Source organism: Lissotriton vulgaris, chromosome 8 (genome assembly GCF_964263255.1).
Source record: "Lissotriton vulgaris chromosome 8, aLisVul1.2, whole genome shotgun sequence".
Lineage (NCBI taxonomy): Eukaryota > Metazoa > Chordata > Amphibia > Caudata > Salamandridae > Lissotriton > Lissotriton vulgaris.
In genome coordinates this window covers 438,689,107-438,709,577 of record NC_141696.1, presented here as the reverse complement: position 1 = coordinate 438,709,577, position 20,471 = coordinate 438,689,107, and the positions used below count along the sequence as shown (strand labels likewise).

At 44.6% G+C, this 20,471-nt stretch overlaps 1 protein-coding gene across 3 annotated transcripts in view; it reads right to left on the bottom strand.

Annotated features, from left to right (window-relative positions):
- The window catches only part of TSGA10 (testis specific 10), a 454,368-nt gene that overhangs the window by 245,630 nt on the left and 188,267 nt on the right, over positions 1-20,471 (bottom strand). For all 3 annotated transcript variants that reach the window (XM_086933298.1, XM_086933297.1, XM_086933299.1), the window contains exon 10: positions 14,333-14,448. In XM_086933298.1, coding sequence (XP_086789424.1) covers positions 14,333-14,448 — 116 coding nt within the window. The remainder of the gene's footprint in view (positions 1-14,332; positions 14,449-20,471) is intronic.

Below are 20,471 nucleotides of genomic sequence, written 5' to 3'. Positions count from 1 at the left end.
CCCAGAGCAATACTTGATTGGGAGAACTTACCCAGTCACCAATGTGGACAGTGTTCCACTAACCATGCAATGGCTATGGTGACATTAGGCTGGTAGGGGGGAGTTACTTGCCTGAAACAAGTAGTGGTCTCTCCAAAGCTTCCGTAAGCTGCATGTCTGCTTGGTAATGACCTGGAAACCTTGGCATGGACTGAGGTAGAATTGAAAACCCATGCAGTAATGCTGGACATCCCTGAGATGGTGTGTGTAAAAACTAGAGCACCAAGAAGAAAACAAGGTGAAAAAGAAATGTTGGAGCCTGAAAGTATGCCTCGACCTTCCAAGAGAAAAGGTAGGAAGACTGGGAAACCAGCTTATGTACAGCAAGAGGATCAGGGCCCCTCTTCTCAGGGAGAGGACCTGGACACCCCAGAGGGAACTGAGCCCACGGAGCTTGACCCTTACCAGGTTGAACTCTTAGGCCCAGGGGTACCCTCTAGGGAAGAGCTGTGCCTTGGACAGCAGGACTGTCCAACTCTTGAAAGCCTAAGCCAGCAAGCTGCTACCCAGGATAAAGGAGATGTCAGTGGTACCCACAAAGTTTATTAGAAAGAGGGACTACTGTACACTGAGGCCAGAGACCCAAACCCTGGAGCCACTAGGCGAGTGGTAGTGCCTCAGAAGTACAGGGAATTCCTACTAACTTTAGCTCATGACATCCCCTTAGCTGGACATCTGGGCCAAACCAAAACCTGGGAGAGGCTAGTTGGCCACTTTTACGGCCCCAGATGTCTCAGAAAGTAAAGGAGTTTGTCAGCTCCTGTGTCACCTGTCAAGCCAGAGGCAAAACAGGTGGACACCCAAAGGCTCCTTTGAAACCACTACCTGTATTTGGGGTTCCCCTTTGAAAGGGTAGGTGTGGACATAGTGGGTCCACTTGAACCTCCCACGGCATCAGGAAACAAGTTTATTCTAGTGCTAGTGGATCATGCCACTAGGTATCCTGAGGTAATTTCCCTTAGGAGTACTACAAGCTCCTGCAGTAGCCAAGGCCCTCATTGGTGTCTTCACCAGTGTAAGGTTTCCCAAGGAGGTGGTTTCAGACAGAGGTTCCAACTTCATGTCTGCTTCCCTAAAACACATATGTAAAGAGTGTGGAATGCCGTGAACGATTACTATACCCTACTACCCACAAACCAATGGTCTTGTCAAGAGGTTTAACAAGACATTGAAAGGCATGATTATGGGGCTCCCTGAAAAACCTATAAGGAGATGGGATGTTCTCTTACCATGCTTGCTTTTTGCCAACAGAGAGGTGCCTCAGAAGGGAGTATGGTTTTCCCCCTGTTTGGCCATCCTGTTAGGGGACCACTCTGCTTGTTAAAGAGTTTCAAAGTTTCAAAGTTTATTTATTATGCTTTGGCTCTCATTGAGGGCCACATAAAATAACATACATATTAACAATAACAAAATAAACACAGGATACATACAGCTTCAGAAGTAACCACTTGAATATAAGCAAATAATACACTCATCAGCGTCTCCCAAAATCATATTAATATATGTCTAAAAATTCTTTAAAATAATTAAATAATCTGGAACAGAACATTTCGTTAGGTGGGCAATACAGAGCATGGAAAAACATTTTTATATTCAAAATTCCCAACTGTAGACAGATTGGTTTTATCCATTTTTTGCGCAATAGGCGTAATATCGGACAAATGAACAATACATGGTTGAGGTCTTGAGCAGCATTATTACATAGGTTGCATAAGGGAGACACACCATACCATTTTGCGAGGAGAGTATTAAGTGGAAGCAAATTATGGCGTAAAAGGTACCATATCCTACGGACACCATGTGGAATATTCCACCTTAGGTATTGTTGTGCTTGTTTAGGTGTATAGGTTAAGACCAGAGCTTCCCTTTCTTTATACTTCTGTTGGGCAAGTATATCCATCTTATAACATAGTTCCCAGGACCTACTTTTTAGCTTTAGCTTTAGCTCTAATGGAGAAAGAGAAAATAACATACTTTCATCTAATTCCAATAATAAAACAGCTTTTCTGAAATTTTTTACCAGCTGCGAGAACTCATTAAAGTTACCTAAAAGCTCCTTTTTTAAGATTTCACGTAGGGTTCCTGGTTTAGCTCTGGCCAGGGAAGCTACCCACCTTACAAGAGCGGCCAGCCCTTGAGCCCAGCAGCTTCGCAGTCCGAATTCCAGTCTGCAAGAGGATGTGGAGCAGGCTGAATTAAATGAGGAGATTTTCCTTAATACCTTTCCCTCCGTTTTTTGCATAAAATCCCATTGCTTTAAATCCACCAATTCTGTTCCATAAAGGAGGGTGGCAGGAATCTTCGCTCGAAATACCTCCAAGCAAGAGGAGAAGTGCCTCTTCCCCGTCGCATTATACAGGGAACGTAGTCCCCAGCCATGGGCCATTGCTTTTCTAGAGTTATTTTCGATGTGAGGCTTCTCACTAAGGTTAGAAGATATTATTTTGCCCAAAAACGTATAGGAGTTAACTACCTCAAGTTTTTCTCCGCTTATTGACCAATTAAAGCTCCTCGATCTGCACTTCTTTTTACCAAAGATGCACATGATCTTGCTTTTAGAGCTATTAATTTTCATACAGTGTTTATCCGCGAAATCATTCAATGTATGAAGACGATTAGCAAGACCTTTCGGGGTCAGATCTAAAACTAGTATGTCGTCAGCATACATTAAAGAGGTTAAAGAGGGTTGGGAGAAGCCTCTCCAAGAACCCAAACAATATATGTTGGACTATGTACTATGCCTAAGGTCCAGAATGGCTGAGTAAATGGAAAAGGCATCCAAGAATCTTGAGGCCAGCCAAGAGCTTAAGAAGCACTGGTATGACCAAAAAGCTGCACTGGTAGAATTCCAACCTGGGCAAAAGGTGTGGGTTGTGGAGCCAGTGGCACTAAGGGCTCTCCAGGACAGATGGAGTGGTCCTTACCCCATCTTAGAATAGAAAAGTGAGGTCACCTACTTGGTTGACCTGGGCACAAGCAGGTCACCCAAAAGGGTGATTCATGTGAACCGCCTTAAGCTTTTCCATGACAGGGCTGACATCACCATGCTGATGGTGACTGCTGAGGATCAGGAGACAGAGAGTGAACCTCTCCCAGACCTCCTCTCATACAGACCCAAAGATGGGGCAGTGGATGGAGTTGCCTTTTCACACACCCTCACTCCCCAACAGCAGATTGGTTGCAAGCAAGTCTTGCCGCAGTATGCTAAGCTATTTTCCTTGAGCCCTGGTCAGACAAACTGGTGTACCCATGATGTGGACACTGGTGACAGGGCACCTGTCAAGAACAAAATCTATCCACAGTCTGATCAAGTCAAGGAAAACATCAGAGCTGAAGTCAGCAATATGCTGGAGTTAGGGGGTTTTGAACCCTCTGAGAGCCAGTGGGCTAGCCTAGTGGTTTTGGTCCCCAAACTTCATCCCCAGGTGGAAAGAGAGAAATGAGGTGTGGACTATAGAGGGCTCAACTCTGTCACCAAGACAGATGCTCACCCTATCCCAAGAGCAGGTGAGTTGATAGACAAATTGGGTGCAGTCGAATTTCTAAGTACCTTTGACTTAACTGCAGGGTTCTAACAGATTGGCATGCATGGCACCAGGAGCAAAAGAAAACACAGCATTGTCCACCCCTGATGGGCATTATCAGTTTACTGTTATGCCCTTTGGTTTAAAGAACGCCCCTGCCACTTTCCAGAGGTTGGTGAACCAAGTTCTTGCTGGCTTGGAATCCTTTAGTACAGGTTATCTAGATCATATTGCTGTCCTTGGTTCTACCTGGCAGGATCAAATGATCCACCTTGGGAAGGTTTTAAAAGCCCTGCAAACTGTAAGTCAGTTACCCAAGGCCTGTGTTCTTTCCCTAAAACTGCATTTAAAACCAAAACAAACTGGCACTCTCTGGCCACAGGTCGGTCTCTGGTAAATGGTACCACAGGTACCCAGGGCACTGTGACCAGTGAAGGCCTCTATGGGCTGCAGCACTTATTGTGCCACTCTTAGAGGTCCTATACCTTTAGACTCAAACACTGCCTTTGCAGGCTGCGTATTTTGGAGCAGAACAAAGTGAGAGTCAACATGGCACACTTGCCTGTATGCCATGCCTACAACCCCACGTCCTCAACCCTCTTAAGATGTAGCACTGGGGATGGCACAATTTTGCATACGATATGCGGCTGTTATACGTTTCTAGTGTGTTTACAGCCTGTTTGGGAGAGTGTCTGTCCTGGACTGTAAGGATGGACCTGAACTTGCACTTCTACATATCACAGACACACTGGGCAGTAACAGATACAAACCGTTGCTGTTATTTTTAGGTCTGACCATGTGTAGGACGTGATTACCCCCATTCACCAGAGGCGATGATGTGTAAATTGTACCATATGGAGATATTTAAACTCAATCATTCGAAGCCTGGAGGCAATGACCACCGCTCAAGGTGCTCCCAATGCTTCAGTACAATCCTCGTCCTACAAGGTTCCCACATCATCCTCCCATGCCCCTCAGAGACTGCCATAGGCATCAGGATGGTTAGAAAGATGTATCTGATATATCTCCGCAAACTTGCGTTCTCCAGGTTCTCCCATAATAAGTTTGCATTCCAATGGATTAAATGCCATGAGGTCGGGCAGAACTGCAATATAAGGAGTCAACGCATGGCAGAGCTACATGTATCTATGGAAATAGCTGAGGTGTAGCTGATAGTCTACTTTTAGGGTTTGAAAGGACTTAAGGACTGTGCCATCCATAATGTCACACAGTGTAGACATCCCTATTAAATCCCATTTCCATGACACTTCAGGCGTAGCCACCTGCGGAAGCAGGCGATCTTGCCAAAATGGCGTCCACTCTGTCAGTCTCCCCCACCATCCCACTTGGTGAAGAGAAGTTCTCCAGTAATTCAGGACCACTCTGGTTGCGCGGGGGGGGGGGAATCACAAGTACTACCCTTACCATATAAATATGATATGAGCAGGGTGTCCCCCATCGCCCAGTTCTTAGAGGCATAGGCAAAATCTCCTTGTTGGAGGTCATGCCACCAGTTATTGACATCAGCAAATCAGAATCACGATAATACGATTTCTTATCTGCCATGGCGATGCCCCCTCCATAAGCGGATTGAAAACATTTGCTGAGGGAAATACAGGGGGTCCCGCCCTCCCAAAGAAGAGTGGTACAAATAGAGTTAAAATTTCATAACCAGTGCAGTGGAAAATGAAATGGAAAATTCTGAAATTGATAAAGAATCGTAGTTGTGGTACCATTTTAAAAATGGCAGATCTACCAGTCAGGGACAGAGGGAGGGACAGAAGCAAGACAGACCAAACTCATACATGCTCCCACAGATGAGCCAACTTCAGTTCTAGATTATGTGTCCATTCCAAAGTCACATCCGGAGTCACGAAAATGCCTAGACATTTGAACCCACATGCAGCACTTCACTGCTCCGACACCCAACCAAGATCATGGGGGGGTGGAGCAGGCCGAAAACGCAGTGGAGTTGGACAAATTAATGTGAAGACCTGAGGTTTCCCCAAATATACACATGATTTGCAAGCTATGGGGTCCCAAGGTATCTGGGACAGTAAGGAAAAAGAGGACATCATCTACATATAAGGCTATTCTATCGGAGAGTCCTGCCCCCCTTTCAAAGCCCTGCACCTGAGAGTCCATCATCACCCACACAGCCAGAGACTCCATGGCAAGAGCTAACTGCAGGGGAGACAGAAGAGCAGCCCTGCCGCATCCCCCCTGTAATTGAAATACATCTGACCTGGCACTAGCCACCCGCAACACGGCCATCAAATCAGTCTACAACAGTTTAAGATAAGAAAGAAACTGAGTTCTGATGTTCAGGTGCTAGAGGAGGATGAACACTTAGTCCCAGCTCAGAGAGTCAAATGCTTTGTTGATATCAACTAACGGAATTGCTGCTGATTCCTTCAGCACGTTCTATAATCATTGAATGTTATGCCGAGTAGCACAGCGAGGCATGACACCCACCTGGTCATGATGCACTAGGTCAGGGACTAAGTGAATTAGTTTATCTGTCAGTGCCTTTGCAAGAATTTTAACCTCCAGATTTAATAGAGTAATTCTGTGATAGGATGAGTGTTTGTTGACTAGTCAGACTGGCTTAGGAAAGACTACAAGCATTTTGCTAGATTTGTTTCCCATTGATAAATGCAACTCAGTTGCCTGCCAGAACTGCTTGGCCTTATCTAACAGGCTCTGTAAGTATTGTGGCTGTAACCCAACCGTCTATGCGCCACCTGCCCTTCATCCAGACGACTCTGCATGTCCAAATCTGCAATATGGGACTAAGGAGCAATCAAATCTTGCGCACCGCCGCCGCTGCTCATCTGTAGAGAAACTAATACTGATATCTGCACCCCGCAGTTTAGGTTTCAAGGCTGCCCAAAGCATTGCTGGGGACACCACAGAACCAATATTATGTGTTAAGTATTCCGCAATGGAGCGCTCCATGTATATTCTATATTTAGGATTTCGTAAATGTCTTAAAAGCTGGGCGCAACCGGCCTACGCGAACGCAAACAGCTATGATCGGAGAGGCCCTGCGCCAGGACAGTAAAGTTAGCGACTCTATGCAAATAGGGTTGTGGAACAAAAAAGTAATCGAAGCAGGAGAAGGAACCGTGCGCTGTAGAGAAAAATGTACATGTATAGCTCCTCCTAGATCCATGGTGTGTCATCCAGACATCGACCAGACCCAATGCTGATATAAGTTTAGACAAGCAGGTTATCCCAGGCTCCTGGGGCAAGTTATGCGGACACCACCAGCCCACAGAGTGGTCTAATACGCAATTCCAGTCTCCTCCTACAACTGTGAGTCCTACAGGGAGTTCACCCCATAGTCTCATCATAAGGTCCAAGAAGGGCGTAAACACAACGATATGTGAGGAGTTCCCCACATAGCGATTCAGTTACAGCTCTGTATCTACCCTGCTGATATACCAAGGTCTTTGTATGTTGAAACTGAACATTATACTTAATCAGGACCCCAGAACTCTTGGAGCCACTCATGAACCCAGAATAAAACACATTGGTATATCTAAATCTGGTTAGGCATGGGGACTTGCCACCAACAAGGTGGGTCTCATGAAGTAGTAGAAAATATGCTCCCACCCTCTTGGCATGTTTCAAGACTGCCTCCCGTTTGATTTGATCAAGTAGACCATTCACGTTCCAAGACACCAGACACAGCTGGTCAGCAGAACCATCAAATAATGGTCCACTCATGGAGTAGTGGGCGGTAGTCTTAACAAGCATCAGGCATGAAAAATAAAAATGAGAATATATATAATAAACTAACAACAACTATAGCAATAACGAGTTCCCAACTCCCCCTATACTTCGAAAACAGGAAGTATCTGTCGTGAGGCAGCCCGAGTTCAGGCCCCAACAGAGGGCACCGCCCGGCCTGCTCCAATGGATCCCCGTAACATGGGCAATCACTCGGGGAAGCCATTATACCACTCTCAATGTCTTGCGGTCACAGGAGGATGGATCACATCAAGGTTTGTGCGGTGCATCACAAATAATAAGTCTCCCCATCAATATCACGTTGGAGGGACATCAGTTGACTTTTGGGGGTTTCAGGGATGCACCATCTGCTGTCGGGGTCCCCTCATCTCACCGGAAGCTCCTCCAAGAACAGTGAGCCCTGGTACAGCATTTTCCCAAGGTTGCTAGAGGTTGATTACGTCTGTCCCCTAGGGATGAGTGAGTCAGAATCCATGCAGGGGATGTGGAGTTTTAGGTGAACTCTCACATCAGTCCAATGAAAAATTCCTTCCGGCATTTCAAAGTAGAAGGTCTGTGATTGATACATGACCTACAGCTTGGCTGGGTGTAGAAGCATGTATTGAATAATGAGGTTGTGGAGCTGTTGTTTAGCTGCCAGGATGGATTGTCATTGCAGCTGCACCATCCTAATGTAGTCTGGGAAGATCATGATGGTCTGAGACTGCTAAATTGTTTTGTTCTGGAGTCGGGCATGTTGGAGGATAGCAGCTCTATCCATATAATTTAGGAGCTTTGAAATAACAGGTCTGGGTCAAGACCCAGGAGGGAGACGCTGCACCAAAGCCCTGTGGGCCTGCTCAATGACGAAGCGAAAGGACAGGGCCCCTGGGGATATCAGATTGTGAAGCCATTGATCCAGAAAGGGCTCCATTGAAGGACCCTCACACTCCTTGGGGAAGCCAACAAATCTTAAGTTGTTGTGGCATTGATCTGCTGCAATGTGTTGACGGAGTCTTCCACACCAAAGACCCAGATCTCCTCGTCTGTAATTTGTTTGACGGCATTCCTCAGATCCTGACTAAGCAATGTGGCATTGGTGCCCACCGCACTGATTTTAGCATCGAGCATGCCTCCAGTGGCCCACACCACACCTACACCTTCCATCGCCGCCAACTGCTTTGGCCCGCACTGTGCAGCCGTTACATCTAGTTCAAGGAGGCCACATCAACCAATCGAGGCCTCCATTGCCACAGAATCTCACCCCCACAGCTGCAGTCAGTAGGCAATACCCCAAAAGGCAGGTTCCCAGGGTGTTCTACCGATATGAGCCAGGATTACAGTGGATAGAGTGACTGCACAGAGCGGTATTAAAACACGACCGCCAGGATGGGCATACAAGTAATGCCCCCCCACACATTCCTTAGTATATATATTAAAATTAAAAATCAAAATCTCAATGGCTTTGAAGCCAATCCATGAGCAACTAGTTAAAACCCTAACCACCAGAGGATGGATTTTAGGCATAATGAATTTGATGGAGACCTCCTGATGCCTCCGTCCTTTAAATTCTGCAAAATGTTAGAGTTTAAGTGCTGGCATTTTCCAGGGGGTGACATTGCTAGGAGAGATCTTTCTCCTAGGATCCGTACAATAGGATGTGCTGGCTTTGATATTTTTGGCTACATGGCTGTCTGCAGAATTAGTACATCATTGGAAATGCAAAAAACAGTAGGACTTTCTGATGCATATACAACTGGTTGCTGTTTTTTTTTTCTTCCGGGGTAAGGTATTTTGGATAAGAGTAATCCTTAACCCACTACTCTGAATCAAAGCTTTGAATAATGGTTTCCAAGTTGGGCAGTGCTGGTATGAATTGTAGTCCAAACAAGCCAGTGTGACATCCAGAAAGTCCATGCCTTGTTTGGTACACAGGCCAGGCCTTCTAATCTACACTATGGTGAACATAACTCTGTTGGGATCTACAAAGCCAGAAGTATATACATTTGATGTACTCCAGATAGGTTATTTTAATGACGTTCTCCTGTATAAGTTTGCCAACTACTTGGGTGCTTTCCTCTAATGGGAATTGTCTGCCCTAGACATCAGGACCTGTGTAGGTATGTACGGAAGAGTTACAGTAAAGACCTTTATTGTGAGAGGTAAGCAGCTGATGTCACTGTGCAGTCATCTAGGCATGCACAGGATTCTTACTTTAGTGCTCAGATCATTCTAATTTTACGATAAATGATTCAAGATTGGTGTATGAAAGTTTATCAAGGAATTCTATAATTGCTTTGTAATCCATGCAAAATGTGAAATAAAATTGAACTTTATTTTGACTAAATTTCTTAGATGCCTCATAGAATTGATGTTATCTAAGAATAGGCAATGATTTTCATCTCTGATCTAAAGTACCTTAACTTAAAAGGACTTCACTTGTAGAGTGATAATTCACTAATATAACTGAGGCCAACACACTTAGGGCCTGATTACGAGTTTAGAAGTGCAGGAGTGAATAACACGCCGGTGGTCCACTCTTGCACCACCAATCCCCTGTGCCGACTGCCCGCCAGATTACGAGTTTCCTCGTATCTGGTGGGCTTTTTTTGGTGGTCCCATGGTGGTGCCTCTAAAAATGGGCACCGCAATGGAAACGCCAAAAAGTTCATGCACGGCATGGGCTTTAGAATACATGCCATGCAGAAACTGGGGTGCATGCACACAGGAGGGGCACAGCATGTGTTCCTATGCAAATGAACAACAGGTGGTCCTTTAGGGCCCCCTTTATTTCAGGACCGCCATTCTTTTCATGGAGGAAATGCCTCAAGGACACCTCTGGCGGTCTTGAAACTTGTAATATTCAAGGTGTTGCTGCAGTGGCACCACCAGCATATCACTAAGGCCCGAACCACCGCGCCACCGCTTGGGAATGGCAGTCTGACTGTACAACTTGTAATGGGGCGGCAGGACCGCTGATGTGGAGGTGACTGGGCCACCACCATTGCACCCCCCCCCCCCAAGTCTGTTGGTCTTCAGACCGCCAGACCTGTAATGAGGCCCTTATTGTATGGTCTAGGAATATGATGGGTGCTTTATCATATACTTCACTAAGCGGATTTCCAAAACTGGTAATTTTGATGCCTAACTTAAACCATTCCTTGGTGGAAAATGATCCATGGATACCGGTGTGGAGTGACAGTTAATGCTTATGAAACGGGTTATGCTAAGAAATTCACAAATGTTACTGCCACTGTGGTGGTATATATGACTACTTGTGAACCTACTCGCTCTACTTTTTTAGTTCTCGCTGTTGTATCAGATATTTAAATGTCACATTTTTCTTAATTCAGTGTTACATTCATAATGTTTTGTAAGCAGAATTGGTACTGTTTCCAAACTCATCAACACTGCTATTCTCAACACTGCATCTAGCCATCTGTCTAGTACAGTTGGAGAAGAAAAGAGTAGTAGACAAAATGAAAATAATGTGGGAAGCACAAATAATTACCATTAAATACCAAGAGAAATTCATTGCACCAAGAGACTTGTGGTTAATATTTTAATCGTAAAGCCATATCTTAGAGATCGCAAATAGGTACCTACATAGTTAATGTAACAAAATATATAAAGGCAAACTCAATAACATTTGATGTACTGACTGAATGCAATTGGTTTTGAATAATGGTCCCATATTTAGTTTTATACGTACATATCGATGCCTATATGTGTATGTATTACACCGTGGTACCTCAGAAAGAACATGTCTTGGTGCAGGTGCACATTCGCCACCAGAAGTACTCTCATGAGAATCAGAAGAGTGATCATTAAAAGGGGATTGGAACTGCACAGTAACCCAGTTTATTTAAGAGACAGAAGCAGTATCCTATGGCTAATCTACAACATTCACAATGTAATACATTCCTGGCACTAACTAACCATCTCTCCTGTTTGGGCCACACCTACTGAATGAACCACAATCAGCATTAGGTTCATGTCTATGTAGTTTAGCGTCCATTTATGGGGGGGGGGGGGGGGGGGGGTTATATAGCGCGGACTTGGCCCGGAGGTATCAGAGCACTATACATGAGCACCAGTTGCATTACAGATAGGCACATTCTTGTTTTAAGGCACAGGGAGATTAACGCCTTACCCGCTGTAGTTTTTTCGCCGCGGTGCGGGCGTTCTGAACAGTGGGCGGGGCTGTGTCGGCCGTTGGCTGACGGCAGCACTAGGGAGGTAGTGCTGCCGTCATCCGACGGCCAACGGCAGCACGCAAGGGGTAAGTAATTTTCCAAGAATCACAGGATTTTGAGCGTCCCTGCCGAGACTCAAACCCGGTTCCCCAGGTTCGAGGCCAATACCTCTGGCCGTTCGGCCACGTCCTAATTAGAGTACCCTGACTCTTTTGAACATTTCACGGCTCTTATGCATGTACCCAGTCACTTAGCAATGCTGGTGCAGGTCAAACGCTGAAAACCTTGATACCCTGGAAACTCCAATATATGCTATTTTCACCTGCTGAGAGGTGTGTTATTTTACTCCGTTGCCCTGGCATCCTTTTTGTTTTTTAATTCTTATTATTAACAAATTAAAGGTGTGACGGTCATCACATTAATGATACATTGTAGTCATATGTGCATATCGGAAGAATGAATCAATTAATGAATATAAAACTTTTAAAGCGCGAACTTAGCCCGAAGGCATCAAGGCGCTGCAGACAGGGTCAGTATATCAAAGTTCACAAATTACTAAAATTCAAGGTTTAAGGGAGATGAGGACTGGAGCAAGAGAAAAGCCAGGTCTTCAAAGATTTTCTAAAGACAGAATGTAGTTCCAAATTAGAGATTGAGAGAGGAAGCATATTCCATAAATTGGCACCCAACAGCGAAAAGCCCTCCCCCATTATCCCCCCCCCCCTCCCCTATCTGGCTTTCTGGCTTTCCTGAACCTAGCGACTGTTACCCAATTCCTAGCAGCAGATCTCAGATTCCTGCTCGGAATATAACGGTGAAACAGTTTATTAATGCCTTCAGCACCCTTGTTGTGCCACACATATACACATACACAAACACACACACACACATGCACACGCACACACACCCACACACACACACACACGCACACCCCCATGCACATACATGCACAGCCCGACGCGCACACACACACATACACACACACACACACACACACACACACACACACACACACACACAGACACACAGACACACAGCCACACACACAGACACACAGCCACACACATACACACGCACAGCTACACACACACGCACACACAGCCACACACCCAGCTACACACACACGCACGCACACACCCCCACTCACCGGGCTCTTTTCTCGCTGTGCTGCTACAGGCTCCATCACTCCGTCGCATCACCGGATTTCTCTCCTCTCTTTCTTATTTGGAATTCTCCTTCCCTTTTCCTGGAACGTCGCGACCCTGTCCACGTGACGTTCTAGGAGTTGGAGGACCTTCTTCGCTTGCACCCTTATGCCTTGTCTGCTCTCTCCCGGGAACCCCAGCACTCCCGGGATCCCTGCTTTCTTCTGGGCTCTCCACTACCCACACCCCTCTGCCTCCAAGGTGCCGCGCTCCGGACGAGCTACGTCACCACGAGCCTGGCACAAAGGCGGAGCATCTACCGGACCCTCGCAGGCTCCAAGGAACTTTCCTGCGTATCAAAGCAGAGCCCGCCTCTCTCGCCTGCGTTCCAGGCCTCCCTCTTAACATATGCACGCCTTCTTGTCGTATTTTGTAACAAAGGTGAGGCCCGGCGTGCCCTAGATACGGAAGAAACAGTGTGATCGCCATCAAACCCAGCCCGCGCGGCTGCCGCGCCTCAGATTTTTCCAGGCAGATGAATCATCGCAGTTGCCGCCGAGGCCACAAAGGTTGCTGCCTTCTTGGTTTCACCAGGGGTAATGGCTGAGCTTTCACGGATGTACAGAGCCATATCATCCTGCCCTAAAACCTGACATCCACCATCATTTCGGCCAATCACAGAGCAGATCTAGCGCGCACAGACAGCCTTTCATCATGCGTCGTATGTGTTTTAAAGAAATGTTTGAGACTGAAAATGGCAGGAAAGCCGGGTTCCCACTGTTTTTCTCATGAGTGTCAGCGCAATTGTATTTTTTTCCGTAAGTGGGTGATCAAACAGCATACCACAGACATGATCTTTGTTTCTTTCATGTTATTTTGAGAGATTGTTCACATAAACATACAAAAAAGACACAAACGTGGTGTTCGGCGCATTTGGTGTAAATATAATGTATATGCTCTGTTAGTTAGGTGTACATCACAACGACTAAAAGAAATTACACACGAGACTAAAACACAGTGTCTTTTGTTTTATTTCCCGCCTTATTTCCTTCAGCCGTGAAGTTGTTGCTTTGTTTTCAGCATCAGCGTCATTGTTGGGTGTAATTTGAGCCTCAGTCAGTTTAAGGCCAGAGACAAAACAACGCTAATCTCTTTAAGACATGTTGTTTCCAACACTAAACAAGCCCCTTTGTGCTGCTCTCAGTTACATAAGTACATCTCGGTTAATGGTGTTAAGGTGCAAAAGAGGCCTTTTCACAATCTCGTGTTATCACGACCGCCGTTTATTGGTGATTAGATCTTTCTGTGAGTTTTAAAGCGCCCCGTGACATCCCGAGGGAAGCGTGGAAGGAACAACCGGGGCCGAAAGAGCGAGGAAAAAAAAGCATTTGCAAAGCAATAGGTCTCGCATTTATACAAGCTAGAGCTCTTGGCATTGTAAATGACAATGCCTTCTATTTATGTTTTAAATAACAAAACATAAATAAAAGGTATTGTCATTTACAATGCCACTAGCTCAAACTTGTGTAAATGCGAGACCTATTGCATTGCAAATGCTTGTTCATCATCCTTCTCTCTACATGACTGACCATTACCTGGTGACTTTTCAGCATGTAACTATTTAAGAGGTTTGAAAATAATTAAATTCTCCAGTTTTATAGCTAAATTCTTCAGTTTCATATTCATTACTCACCAATGTTTTCTTCCATCCTTCCAATTTTTTCTTGGGCCATTTTCAATTCATTTTGCTTCATTGTGAGGCGACACTGAGTATCTTGCAGTGTATGTTCTGTCTCGTCGTTCAGTGACCTGCAAAAACATTTAACATTACCCAACTATACCAAAGGAAAACAAAGTTTTGCCATGACAATGTTGCAGGGGTAAGTCACTCACTTAAAGGTCTGCCAAGGAGCTCCTTAGTGGTTGAGAATTACCCTAAGGGAGATGGAAGTTTTTGGGTTCGATGGCGAGGTGCACGCCTTGGGTAAATTCTGAACAGGGAAAGGGGTCACCTTGGTGTCTTGCAAGCCTTTTTTATAGCCAAAAGCTTGCTTCTTGCAGACCAAATGTGCCTTCTTCCAGCCTTTCCTTATCTCTGCTTGGATGTAGTTCACGTTGGAAATGGTGGCTTGTTGTATGGGTATGGTTGAGTAATGTTACCCTATCACTTTAAGTCAACTCACATGGGCTTCATTGTATGCTGCTGTCAACATACGTGAGATAATTACATGTACACATGCAACGGGCTGATGTCTAGCTTAGCTGCTTTTTTTCTGAGGACTACTGCAAAGTTCCTTCAAAAAGTGGGCAACAATGCCATTCCTGAGATTCTCACATTTCCTCAATACTGTGTTAGTTATACTGGACGGTATCAACACAGCCATGCAATCATTAGGGAAGGTTTACGCCGCACACTAACTTAGAATTAAATAATGTCCAACAATTGACATAATAATATTGTGGGTCCCAAGAAAACTTATATTTAATGAGTCTGGCCTAAGAGAGTTTTACCTGTTGCATACAAGCATAATGCAAGGATATTACAAAGCCCTATGTTACTGGCTGGGAGTTATTCTGGGTTTATGACTGTGTCCATTCTTGCTTTGCAAACATCATAGCTGACGAAGTGAAATCAAATGTAACACTATTAGAATATGCCTCCTCTCCCTTTCACTGGTTTTGGGACATCTGTTTGACAACCTTTATCACAATTCATTCTGAAATTCTCATTCTCACCCAAAGGCCAATAGCAATTCATTCATATCCTCGAGAGTCATCAAGCATAGCCTTAATGCCACTAGAGTTAAGCTCAGCTAAAGAAAAACTGTGTGAACACACAGCGCACTTCCAACTTGAAGCCCTTCTGTAACACCCTCATTCCACCCATGATCACAGTACAATTATTTCCTTTTCAATTCCCAAAACATCTGGAAAATCCCTTCCATTCCTTTTTGACATCTTCAGGAAACCTCTGGTTGACCTAACACTAATTTTAAATTGAATTTCAAAAGTATGAGAAAGATAAGGAAATAAAATTCGAGGTTCACAATACCAGCATCCACATTGCTCATCCAACTCCATGAACTCATAAATGTGAAACAATAGGCTCCTCCTGAACAAACCAGCCTCTTGCCTAATAACTCTGCCTCTTTAATCCCCAGTAGCGAATATTTTAAAAGCCTCTACCCCACATGTAAAGCAGACATGGAAGTCACTTTTAACGTTAGCTTCTCCCTTGCTTCACCGGTCACCAAAACCATCTAATCCGCCACTGTAAAACTTAAAACACTGAAAACAATCCACCATAAACTTATATTTCCTCACAATAGGCACTTTTGTCGCATTCTAAACCTATCATGCTGGGGATTGAAGACTACAGAGGAGTAATAGTCATAGTATAGAGAAGTGGTGAACTGCCTTGTAGAATCTGTAAGTTGATGAAAAATGGTGTGAAAAGAAAATGATTTGATCAATAGGTTACAAGCAAGCGCTCGTAAGAGGAGAATGAAAAATGGGATTTGAGCTTTATTTTTCAATTTGAGGATTGCTAAGGATTCTTGGAGCATTAATTTCGTTTATTGAAGAAAATGATGTCATTTACAAGCAGCCGTGGTCCATGCAGGTAAGAGCAGTCGTCCCTCGAATCCCCCCCCCCCCCCCCCCCCCGCCATGAGCCCCACCGCTGTTAACTGCACAGACCACAGCTGTTTACAAGGCTAAATTCATACCCAGCCATTCGTACCGTTCAACATTACAGATACAGTGGGTTTAATGTGATGAAGCTAAATGTATCATTATAAATGAACATGAGGTAGGGACCATACCGAACAATTGAATTTTTTATGTGACAGTTCGTAAGGAAGAAAAGTTTTACGCTCCCTTGAGAGGATTGTGGCAGATAAAGATTCCTCTGGGCATTGTTATTTGCACTAACAATAGAGAATGTACCACTGACTGCAAAGACTGGAAGAGGTAACTTATTAAATAACTTTGGGTAACATACTAACACAATTTTGAATTCTACACAAAAACGCCAGTATCACTTTGTGTTGTATGATGAGCTTCATTCAAAGGGTATAAGACCAGATGGTTAAATGTTGAAAGACACTGTTTCTTATTTATGCACATGACTGTTCGGGCAGTATGATTGTGCTTTGGATTGGTATTTTATGCTTTTGTTTGTTTTTGTGTGACTGTGTGGCTTGGAAGAAGGGGCCTATGAGTCCCAAAATGCACAGAGATATAGATCTAGGTTGCAAATATGAATTTTCCTACACAAGAAATTACATATAGGACCAAATACATTGGATTTAGATACAAAGTGGATTTCTGGCGACAGCTACAGAGCGATATGTTTGCAGACTCCAGCTTCCTCCAGCTTAATTCCACTCAATCAACTTGAGGAGTGGGGTAAAGATCTCACCGCTCTAGATATTTTTTCATAGTACAGAATACAACATGCTCTTAAAGACATATCAGGTGACACACAGATGGCGCCTATGAGCTCGGTATGCTTACATATGTAATTCAAGCTCCTAATTCCAAAATCATTATCATGCACATGTATGCACTTCCACGGGGCAATACCTCCCAAGCTTTGAAAAGCTCCCTAGACTAGATTGCAGGTTTACAATGAAACATAACAGATGACCAATGGTTATATTGCTGCTCATCGATCAAAAGCATCTCACTCACTAACAGACACGGGTTGATACACTTTAAATATACAAAGATACTATGATACTCCCGCTAGGTTATACAGATACGGGCTCAAAGATAACTCCGAATGCATGAGATATCATGCAACAGACACAGATTTCATACATATTGCATGGCACTGCACGGACTAAAATGGACTACTGGGACAAGATATTCATGGACATAAGCAAGATAATAGACATATGAATGACCTTGCTAACTGCATTACTGGGATATGCCAAAGACATATCACCTAGAGTAATGAAGCTCACTTCAGTTGCTCTACTATTAGCTAAAGCACGTGTAGCTATAATATTGGCAATGGGTAGGCTACCTATGCCAGATGATTTGCACAAGGAGTTAGTATTTTGCCATGATGCTTCTGAGAATTACAGCTTCCAGATTCCTCTCAAATCCAGGCCCCGGAAGATCAGCAGACCATATCAGACCTACTTGGCTACATGCCCAACAAAAACACCTAAATAGTGATGAAAGATCAGATGACGCATAATGTATAAATCGGAGGGTTCATCGGCGGGAGAAGGCCAGTAATTATGAAACTCAGACTCAAGTTCCTGCTTTACTGTATAGAAATATGCTTCACGAACTGTGCACCTACTGGTGTGGATGGCACAATGCAATATCTCTATGTTTTGTATTTTCAATATATATACTACCTGTAAGTGTAACTGCCAATAATCTAGCACAATGTATAATGTAAAGTATATTATGTTGATCTCTCTCTATTATTATTGCTCTCTCACACTTATAATATCTAACATTGTAGCCAATTACCAGTAACTCTTGAAGGCTGTAACATAAGTAACAATTTTGTTGTCGTATTGCTGACTAAAAATAACATTAAAAAAATGAAAAGTGAACTTTAGCACCTAATTAAATAAGCATTGACATAGTCAGTAGGTTTCTCCTATGCAAGCTCTGTTGATGTTTTCACTGTTTTGTTTACATATTGTACAACAGCGAGAGCTGCAGTACAATATTGTTTTAAGTTAAAAAAAATTAAAAGCCCTATGACATGTCCAGCGTTGACTGGATCGTAGCACTTTTTTTTGTTGTTAAAGTTGCTAAACCACCATCTATGTATAGAGTGAATCGCACAGAGTAAAATAAAACTACCTGGAGTAACATGCGGCCAGTGGAAGGACACAGGCTGCAAGCAGGAAGCTGTAATAGGTCTATGCTCCACAGCAGGGACTGAAGACAATGGAAGAATGCAGGAGGAGGTGAGCAGCTGGCAGGGAGCAGGTGACAAGACCAGTAAAAAGCAAGGAAGAGAAAGTAACATTGAGGCCAACCAATGGCAAGTATTAGTAAGTAATGGGTGGTGCCCTAAGCCCATTTCAAAGCTTTTTAAAAAAAAACCAATAGCTTATGCTGACAAGGCATGCCCCAGGGATGGCTGGTGGTAATGGGTGTGAGTGGTATGGCCCTACCACCTTGAAGAGAGAGGCAGGAAGAGAAAAATTCCAAATTGATGACAAATGATGATCACTTGCTGCCAGGGGCGACTCCTCGACTAGGTCGGAGGAGCGTCACCCCACTGCTTTCCCGCAGTGCGAGAAGCAGAAACATAAAATGGTAAAACTACCATTTTATGTTTCTGCTTCTCGCACTGCGAGAAAGAAGAAGTGTTTGGTTGGGGGCAGGCGGTTGGGCGGGACTGCTCCAGGGCAGGTGAGGAGTGGCTTGCCCACTGCTGAGGGAACTGACTGTTTGGCCGACCAAACCAGTCATGCTCACTCTGCCTTTTCTCCATGTTGGCTGCATGCAGCCTACATGGAGAAAATAGCTTCCCCATAGGCGCCTGGCTGGTCGGCGTCCCGACCAATCACAACGTTGCCATTGCAGCATTGTGATTGGCTTAGGGGAAGGGAGAGAGGCTGCCTGCTTCCTGTTCCTGCTGGAGGCAGGAGAGCAGGAAAGGAGCAAAGCTGGCGCGGGATTGGGCCAGGGACAGTAAGTTAACTGTTTTTATTTTTATTTTAAATGGCCCCCCCCCGCATGAGACCCCCCTGTGAGTCATGCAAGCTGTTACTGCTTGCTGCTCAGTGATAAAGTGTGCTGAATCTACATTATTTTTCTTGGACAAACTGTGATAAACTTTGAAGGTCTCCTGCTGGGTGAGATCTTCTTCGACTTGCAGGCACAAGCTACAGTGACATAATACAGGAGGATGTGCGGAATTATAATACCTTTGATACCATTGTTTTTCAGGCACTTCGGAAGTGGTCCTAGCAGGAAATATCAGAACTCCATTCATTTCATGGGCCGGAGGTGGGGTATGCTGAAGAGGACCATGAGGTAGTGGGTGGTAACAATTTGTCGTCACAAGAGGGGGCGAGCTGTACAAGGAGAACAGCTGTCTGCTCTCCTTACTTCAGATTATGTTATCTGTAGACACGTGTATTTTACTGCATGTGGTTTCACTTTAAAAATGTTCAGAATCTGTGTCTGAGCTGGAGTCCACCACTTGAGAGGACGCCTCTCTCGTTGGTTTGCTGCAGCATCGACTCAAGGCAACCATGTCCTGTGCTCCTTACTCAGCGCCTCTAGGATCCTGTCTCCCTCTAAGTTACGTTCTGTACACAGCCTTTGAAGGTTGCAATTTATGTCTTCGTAAGGTGTTCAGTGTTTGATTTCTGCGACTGACTCTTCTTCAGTGCTATTGATAAAACTGCAAACATCATTTTCAGAAACGAGACAAATATAGTCACGCCTTAACAACTTGAGATAATGCCCGCAGAGGGGGCTGTCATTTTTTTTGCAGTTATATATAGCGCGAACTAGACCCCAAGGTATCGGAGCGCTTTACATGACCACCAGTTGCATTACAGAAGGACCCAGTCATTAGGTCGAGCCTAGCGGCAGCGCGCATGCACTGCTCGCTCTGCGAGGCATGCTGTATTAGGGTATGTACTAGCAGACCCACCCACTCTCTGCCCATATTTGTCATTGGCTTTATGTCATTGTTTTTCATAAAGGCTGGCTTCACATTCATTATGAGGCTTATTAGTCCCTCCTTATTACAGCCTTGTCTCAATTTGTTACCGCCAATAAGGACTGGAACTTTTACTTGGCTTTATCTAGTGGACGAGCACTATTTTGATAATGGA